General features: G+C 49.7%; 1 protein-coding gene across 2 annotated transcripts; it reads right to left on the reverse strand.

Moving 5' to 3' along the window:
• Positions 1 to 2,350: 2,350 nt before the first annotated feature.
• On the reverse strand, positions 2,351 to 7,719 carry IRF2BP2 (interferon regulatory factor 2 binding protein 2). 2 transcript variants are annotated; one of them, XM_081248125.1, is made up of 2 exons: positions 6,629 to 7,719; positions 2,351 to 5,967 (listed from the first exon to the last, which is right to left on the reverse strand). In XM_081248125.1, the coding sequence occupies exons 1-2, from the start codon at positions 7,632 to 7,634 to the stop codon at positions 5,252 to 5,254; spliced, it is 1,722 nt and encodes a 573-aa protein (XP_081104251.1). In that variant the 5' UTR covers positions 7,635 to 7,719; the 3' UTR covers positions 2,351 to 5,251. The 2 variants fall into 2 exon arrangements, with proteins under 2 accessions (XP_081104251.1, XP_081104250.1); XM_081248124.1 differs by having other exon boundaries at positions 6,581 to 7,719.
• Between the last annotated feature and the right edge of the window lie 719 nt (positions 7,720 to 8,438).

An 8,438-nucleotide genomic window follows, 5' to 3' on the forward strand; every position in this document is an offset into this window, starting at 1 on the left:
TTTGTGATAAGCCTTACGTGCACAGAAGACTTGCTATACTATGATTTTTAGTTTTAAAGGGCTATTCTACATTTTTTTCAAAGCAATGTTTAAGATTGTATTATAGTAGACACTGTTTATACCATTCTAATAAGATGGGGTTCTATTAAGGAAACTTTACCCCATCGTTTTTCAGATTAAAAGACCAGCTTTAAGACCCAATGTCTAAATGATTTGCCTATGGTATACTTTTTGCCCTAAAATACTTTTCCTGTAGCTTGCATGGATTGTTTTGTGCTGCTCAGCCCCTTATGTTGTGATAAAGACTAGTGCAGATGTAGATTTCACATTCTATAATTTAAAAAAACAGTAAGTTACACCTCAAATTAACAAACATATTTTAAAATCAAGCATTTTAAGTTGTACTGACATGGGGAAGGAGCAAGTTAACAGACTGATGAGTTAAAACAAATTTCACTGTTAAATTGAGTATAAATGATTTTGTTAATGGTAAATTAGGATAGGGTGGATATCCCTAATTATGGTTTTATCTGGGATTAATAGAGAAATCCACAGATAATCCGTAAATCCAGTCATTTTCTATCTTCCAACCTCGTAAGTAATTTACAAATTGACTTTTTGTATATTTTTGTGCCTTTTAAATTACTGTGAGGGGTTCCTAACTTCTGAGGAAAATGCAGGCTGTCAACAGAAACAGCAACAAGGCATCTAGGTAGTTGACGATCTGGGAAGTCACACCCATAATTTTTATTTAGTTGTAACCAATTGTATTGTAATCAGTACTATTGCTGTCAGAGGCCTAACCAGTGGCACTGAAGGGGTTAAACTGCGTGCGTGTGTGTGTGTGTGTGTGTGCGCGCGCACACACACACACACACACTCCATTTCTAGAACCCCAGATGATGAAGTAGGTAAATCTGTATTCCATTCATTGGTGCCTCTGCCCTTGGTCTGTGACAGAGGAAAGGCGTGTCTTCTCACTGTTCCCTATGAAGAAAAGGCAAGCAAATGAGGGTGACTCAGTACTGCCAGTGGCCTACACACGACTGAACATTTTTCTGAATGATTCCACGTATACACTTTGGAATCAGGAAGAGAAACATTTTACTCTTCACTAACCAAATAAAACCATCTATAAATCAAATGCAAAACAACTTTGAGTAACGAGGGACTTAAAAGTCTAGGAATTAAAAGGAGCTCCATGTTTTCCCTTCAACTTTTTCCCAGCTTTGGGGAATAAACAAAGACATCTGCCACATCAAGGGTCTGGTTTGTTTGTTTTTTTTAACTGAAAACTGAATGCAATCATTAAAGTTTACTTTGAAATTTTAAAAATGACTTCTGCAAGCTGCACTAGTTTAAATTTCACTAAAAATAAAATTTAGCATCTTTAAGAAGATCAAGAGTTTAACATTTCTTTTAAGCTAATTATTAAACGAAACATCATGTGTATTATCATCTATAAATAGCTTACTAAGGACACTGTTTCCTGAAAACTGCCTTAAACAGGCTAATTAAAAAATCATTAAACTATATACAGTGATGGGCTCCCCAAGATATTGGGCCACCTCTAACGAAAATACATTCAACTATGCATAAACTCTTGTTGTTTAATTTAAAACACCTAGTAAGTCTATGTGTACCTTTATCTTAAAACTGTAAGTTTCACAAGTTCCTTTCATAGAGAAGTCTGCCAAGCCACTGACCAACAAGAAGAGAAAAAGCTGCAAACATCCAGGCAATTTCTTCCTACGTGACAGTAGACAGGAGTTTGAAAAAGGATCTCAGTGCATTCCACCTTTTATCTGCGTTTATAAATTTAAGGTTTCAGGGCTTCAATAAAGCTCACACATGGCTTTGGCTCTGACTTTTATTCCAAAGCTTTCCAAAAGGTAGGCTTTTTTTTTTTTTTTTTTTCTTTCTCTTTTGTCTTCAGTGCATTTCCTCTGGCCCAACATGGCTGTTTTATTCCACGGCTTTCCAAAGAGCAGCTCCTCGTCTTGACAGTCTTTTCAATGTCGTCACTATCTTCCCCTTCCAATCTACTATTGCAGAATGGCTGGCTGGACTGCAAGTTGAAAAGTAAACAAGTGCTTTCTGGCTGTACTTTGTTCAGCTCTTCTCGTTATCTGCTTCCCCTATCCAGTTGCCCTTTCCCCAGTCCCTAGCACTTTTTTTTCCCTTCCATCAGTTGCCTTTTTGTTCCATGTCTTTTATCTCCTGCTATCCTCCTGCCGTTCCAGTCAAACCTCAACCCCAAACCCACACATCCTTTGGTCTCATTGCCACTAGTGATTAAAACAGTCACTCTAAGCTTACTTTCAACAATTAAAAAAGGCCTCAGAAAATGTTCAGTGCTCCCAATTTTATTTTTATTTAATGCTAAAAGTTAAAGAAAAAAAAAGGTACTGTAAATCTGACAAATGACAGAATGCAGGTGATATTTCCATAGCGTGATTTTAAAATAGAATAATGTTGATATCTGAGATTACACTCACTTCAGTTGACATGAGTTTCATCATATATAGAAAAAGTATCACCTTCAACTTAAAAAAAAAAAGTAAAGGTTAAAAGGTGGCACACTTTTAAAATACTTGGTGGCCAAGGAAAGGTATCTAGTAAAAGTTGTAAACCATGTGTACGTTCTCATAACTTTTAATGTGAGGCCACATGAAAGACAGTACATCTGTTAAATTCTGTAAATTGTTAAAGCAAAAAAGTGAAAGCTTCAACACCCCATCCCCTAATATTTTGAGTATTAAAAGCACAGCTGAAATATTAGGATTTGAAATCTGATACTGCCCATGTACAGTAAGTAGCTTTCTGACATCTTTATCCAGCTGTGGAGAATCTCTGCACTGTCATCAGGTACAACAAAGGATCAAACCCATGTCCCAGTGTTAACTTTTTAACTTAAGAGAATGCCAGAGATATAACCCATATCAACACTTTCCAGCTGCAAGCCTTCTAACGAAGGCCACCCAAGGGCCAGTCGGACTCTCATTTTTTAATAGGAGTAAACAACACACAGCCCTTTAAAGCTGTTTAAATTCTCCCTCTTAAACAGCAGCACAGAGATACCATAGGTTGTCTTTTCCACAGCTGGACAGACTTATTCAAAACAGGATGGTTCTTTACTAATCTTTTTGGAAAGCTTATCTGTATTAAGAATGCAAAACATACAGATAGCTACCACAAATTAGGTCAAATGACTGATCAACTTGTAACATCTATGAGGTCAAATTCCAGTTTATAATAAAGTGCCTAGATACGCATTTATACAACAGACCATAATAGTTGAATTCTTTACAAATGTCTTTATGGGCATGTAAAATTGACTGTGTTTCTGCATGTGTGCATTTACATAAGAGAAACCAGTCTGCTCTGAGTCACAGATACTCCAATTAAAAAAAAAAGTGTAACAACAAACTGGTTAATCATGCAAGTCTGTTTGCAATATAACAATGACGGGTAACATGAATTTGCACAGCATTAATAGGTGCGCTCATTAAAAACACCATGAAAAAAATATTGTATTTGGTGCAGTATCTGATTTTCAAGTGCTAATGACTCGACCATTAAAAAATATTTGAGCAATTTAAAAATGAAAGACAAAAACATAACTGAAGAAGGATCCAAAGTGGGTAACAATCTGTATTTTCAAATTAAAATAAAAGCTCGGTTGGGAACAATACACAGAAGTTGTAGTAGACCTCGAAGCCATGATTCAGCCTAATTAGAGGGCCAAGTTACAAACACCTGAACATGAAAGGATTTAAAGTAGTGTTCCTGTCAATGTTAAATCATAACAGCACAGAAGAAAAACCAGTATCACTGTGAGACAACTATTTCTAATAACTGATGATTTATTGGTTTAAAAAAACTCACTTTACTGATGCAAAATAGTAATCAAAAGAAATTAGTTTACAAAAGGTTTCTAAAAATAGTTTGAGAAGTGGGGCCTGTCTATTATGTAAAACCCTTTCTTTAATTTTCGCTAGTTTATCATATTTGCCCAGAAGAACAGTATTATTCACTTGGTATTTCAAACACATGTAAGAAGGAAATTACAGGTTTCCTCCACCCCCATTTGGGCTGTCACTGATATGCCCACGGGCAGTCCTGGCAGCACCCTGCGCTGTTACTGTCATTGTACCATACTGTATTTAGCACTCACTACAAACAGGGTGTAGGTCATCATATCAACAGCAATGGGGCTACAGGTAAATGATAAAACAACAAAACACAAAACAGAAACGAAACCAATCCCACAATCTCCAAGTTCACCTGGACTGTAACTTCTCTTTCGACTCTTCAAAGGAAAACGACCACAGCCAACGACACAGTGCTCCAGGGTGTTTCGAAAGATCAAGTGGCGCTGCAGAGCCAGGCTCCACGCAAAGATGGCAGGGCCATCTTGTCCTCACCACCAACCGTTATCACTGCCTTGAGTCACTGGATTGTGTATTATGCAACCGACTAGCATGCAGCATTGTACTCTTACAACTGATCACATGGGCAGTGAACAGTGGTCAACTTTGCCTTAAAACAAAACAAAAAAATCCCCCCCCACCCCCCAGGCCCAGTCCTGAAAAATCTCTCAGCAGCAACTCTCAGGCAGTCATCAACAGCCGAACAACTGAACTTTAAGAACAAAATCCAAAATCGAGAAAGATTCAAAATCGGTTTCCTGTTACTCTCAAAGGACAACGTTTGGGGGGAAACTTGGTGACATTTCCCAGTGGCATGCCCACTTCACAACAGTGCCCCTTTTGCTCATTTCCTTTCCTTCTCCACCACTTGGCCTCCAGCCTGAGAAAGGGGCCAGCAATAAGGAATAACAGACAGTAAGGCAATCTTACGACGTCAGAAAATGTATTTGGCTTTTTTTTTTCTTTTTAAAATAAGTGCATACAAATACAGCTAGAAGCGTTTCTGATTTGCCAAGTGCTCTAAAAAAGCAGCCAAGTCACAGCCTACATTGAACGGTAACTGTCACCAGGATAATAAAGCACAAAGATATGCTAATAACGTTAACAAAAGAAGAAAATGCTTTTATAAGTACATACCTTTTGTCGTCAAAAAGAAAAAAAAATAGAAACACAATGTATTCAAAAAAATCAAAATTATACAGCCATGTTTATGAAGTCTACATTTCCCTTGTCTTGGATATATATATATGTGAAGATATATACACAATTCAAGCAGTTTTAGTTAAGGGTAATCATTGGGTTTTTCTGAAACCGGAAAGTCACGAGTCTCTCTCTTTTTTCACTTTCACATCTCCAGCAAGGATGGTTGCAATTTCCCCTTGCATGAAGGCCCAGGGGACATTGGAGCCCACAAGGGGGCATTTTTCCCCACTGGGACAATAGACCTCTCCACTGGCTCCCTGCTGTTTGATGCTTTGTCTGGAGCAAGGGAAGCAGAACTTGTGCGAAGGGACGGACGGGCACTGCACAAAGTGGGTGTCCTCCAGCCGCTCGTGGCACAGGGTGCAGCACAGCGGGGCGCTGGCCGCCAGCGAGGAGTCCGGGAGGCTGGCGGGGTGCACTGGCTCCAGTCCTCCTGTGCTGCCTGCCCCCTGGCCCCCCACCTCTCGGGGGCCCAGCCTTCTCTGGTTCATAGAGGACGGCGAGGGTGGGCTGCTGCTGTTCCTCCTGGTGGTGGAGTGCACCTGGTTGGCATCTTTCGAGGCATGACTGCCCCCTGCATTGTCTGCTACCAAGATTAGGGCTGCCATGGGGGACTGGCCGTTCTGGGCCGCTTCAGGCGGTGTGGTCCGGTTGGAATGAGGTGAGGCAGTGGGGGGTGGTGGAGACACGAAAGAGGATGTAGGAGTAATGGGGATCTTGAGCCCTTCTGTGGACGTGGACAGCCACGGCTGTGCCTCTCCATTGATCTTAGGGGGCCCGACTTCACCTTCTGGTTCTGGAGAAGGCTTCCTTTTCCTTGCTGTTCTTGCAACTGGAAGAACAAAGACATAAGAGGGGAAAAAAAGGGACGTAAATGAACGTGCGCTGAAAAGGATCTTTTTTTTTTTCTAACACATAACAAAACTCCCCGAAGAATTTCTCTTCTCTAAAAGCTGCTACATAAAAACTCACAGGAGTTTCAAGAGCACGTGCAACTTAAACCACTTGGCCTGACGGGGCTCTGAGGCAGCGCAGCAGTTTAAAGAAAAAGAAAAGCCACAGAAAATGGCCCCGACAGCGCTGCCTGTTTTCCCACAGGCCTGCCTGTCCCCAGACTGCACTGGGCACCTGACGGTTAACGTCCCCCCCACGCCATGCACACATAGGTTAAAAGGTGACTGGTGCCCTCCTGCTCGCATCCAGGAATGTGCCGGGAAAGGAAAGCCCTGTGTCGCTGCCTATCAGCCCGTCTGACTCATCTCTGTTATGCTGCTTCAGCACAGGAACACGTTGCCACTAAGCACTGGTTCCGCCTCGGGCAGATCAGGAAGTTGGGTGTTTGTTGTTTCTGGGCCGGGGGAGAACAGCGAATGGGAAGAGCACCCCTCCTCGGCTCTCCGTCCCCGGCTCGCCCCTAGATCCCCTCACTCCACAGCCGCCCCTACCTGCTTTAGACCCGTTGGCCCCGTTGGCCTCGAAACCCAACAACCTGCCTGCAGTCAGGGCCGGCTCCTTCTTAAACTTGCTCTCGAAGGGCCCCGAGTGGCCGTGCTGGTGCAGCGCCAGCAGCGTGTCTCGCACGGTCTTGGGCCGGTTGACCCAGTCCTGCTCGCCGGGCCCGCGGCCTTTGCCCGCGCCCTCGGTGCCCAGCTCGGCCGCCCCGGCCCCCGAGGACAGGCTGTCGGCTGGGCCGCGGTGCGAGCCTGCCGGCGGCTGCTTCTCCTTAGCCGCCGCCTCGCGCTGCTCGTGCTCCGCGGCCGCGCCGCTCGACACGGACGCCGGCCGCTTGTGGGCGCCCAGTTCGGCAGGCTGCGCCGAGCCCAGGCCGGCGGCCGCGGCCCCGGACACGGCGGCCAGCGAGGCGGCGGCGCGGCCGCCCAGGCCGAGCGCGGCGGGCAGCGGCGTGGCCGAGCCGTTCATGAGAGGCACCAGGGTGGGCGGCACGGCGTGGCCGCGCCGCGGGTTCGGGCTCTGGCGGTTCAGCTCGGGCGGCTCCTCCAGCTTGGAGAAGCCGTTGGGCACCAGGATGCCGTTCACGGGCGGCGGCTGCGGCGTCGGCGGCTGGGCCAGGCTCGCGGCCGGGCGGCTGCCGCCGAAATCGGAGCCCAGGCGCGGAGGCCGCTCGGCCGCGGCGGCCGCCAGAGGGTAGCGCTCCAGAGCCTGCGGGGCGCGCGGGGCGGCCTCGGGGCCGCCGTGGCCGAGCGGCGGCGGCTGTTGCTGCAGGAGGAGGTCCTTGGCCGAGAGCGGCGGCGGCTTGGCGGCGGCCGGGGCCGCGGCGCCGGGCGGGGAGCGGCCCTCCGGGAAGCAGCCGTGCGCCCGCTTGAGCTGCCGCGCCGTCTCAATGACGAACTCGACGCGGTCGGCGCCCTCGTAGTTGACGCAGCCACGGCACACGGGCTCGGTGAAGTCCCAGATCATGGCCCAGGGCATGCGGGGCAGGTCACACAGGTAGCACGACTGCCGCCGGGACGCGGCCGCCACCGCCACCGCCGCGGCCATGTCCGAGGAGCCCGCGGCGCCGGAGGAGGAGGAGGCGGAGGAGGAGGAGGGGGGGGCGCCGCCGCTCCCCGCCGGCACCACGCGCGCCCTCCTCCCCCCCCAACCCCGCGTCTCTCCCACCAGCGGCGGCGGCCGCACAGGCGGCGGCGGCGGCAAAGCCCGCGAAGGCTCGGCGCCCGCGCAGCGCCCCCGGTGCACGAGGGGCGGCGGGCGCGGGGCGAGAGGCTGCAGCCGCGGCAGCACGTCCCCCCGGCCTGCGCGGGCGCGGGCGGACGGCGGGGCGGCGCGGCGCGGCGGGCGCGGCGGCTGGGGCTCGGCCGGGGCCGCGGCGGGCCTCCAGACCGGGGCGAAGACGGGCCGCGCGGGTGCGGGGGAGCGCAGCAGGTCGCGGCGGCGGCCGGCTCGAAGTGCGGGGCGGGGGGCGGGGAGGCCGGGGGGGCGGGGGGCGGGGGGCGGCCGCCGGGGCAGGCTCAGCCCGAGCGGCGGGGCATGCCGCGCCGGGGCGGCGGCGGCGGCCGGGCGGCGCGGAGCTCGGGCGCAGCGCGGGCCACGGGTCGCTCCGCTGCTCTCTCACAGCTCCTGGCGTCGCCGCTCTCCAGCGCCCGCGTCAGCGCCCAACCCGCCTCAGCTCCGCCGCCGCCGTCGCTGCTGCTGCTGCCGCCGCGGCCGCTCCACTTCTACAGACTTGATTCTTCGACAGCCTCGCAAGGCGCCTGCGCGGGCCCCCTCCCCTAGCGCGCGCGCCCGCCCTCCCCCGCGCCCTCCCCCTCCCCCCGCCGGAGATCGAGCGCTGCCGGGAGAGCC

Source organism: Mesoplodon bidens, assembly GCF_964165515.1.
Source record: "Mesoplodon bidens genome assembly, chromosome: 1".
Classification (NCBI taxonomy): domain Eukaryota; kingdom Metazoa; phylum Chordata; class Mammalia; order Artiodactyla; family Ziphiidae; genus Mesoplodon; species Mesoplodon bidens.

Coding starts and splice junctions, on each gene's coding strand:
- IRF2BP2 (XM_081248124.1), bottom strand. CDS start 7,634: ATGGCCGCGGCGGTGGCGGTGGCGGCCGCGTCCCGGCGGCAGTCGTGC. Junction 5,968..6,580: donor GGCCAACGGGTCTAAAGCAG/GTAGGGGCGGCT, acceptor TTGTTCTTCCAG/TTGCAAGAACAGCAAGGAAA.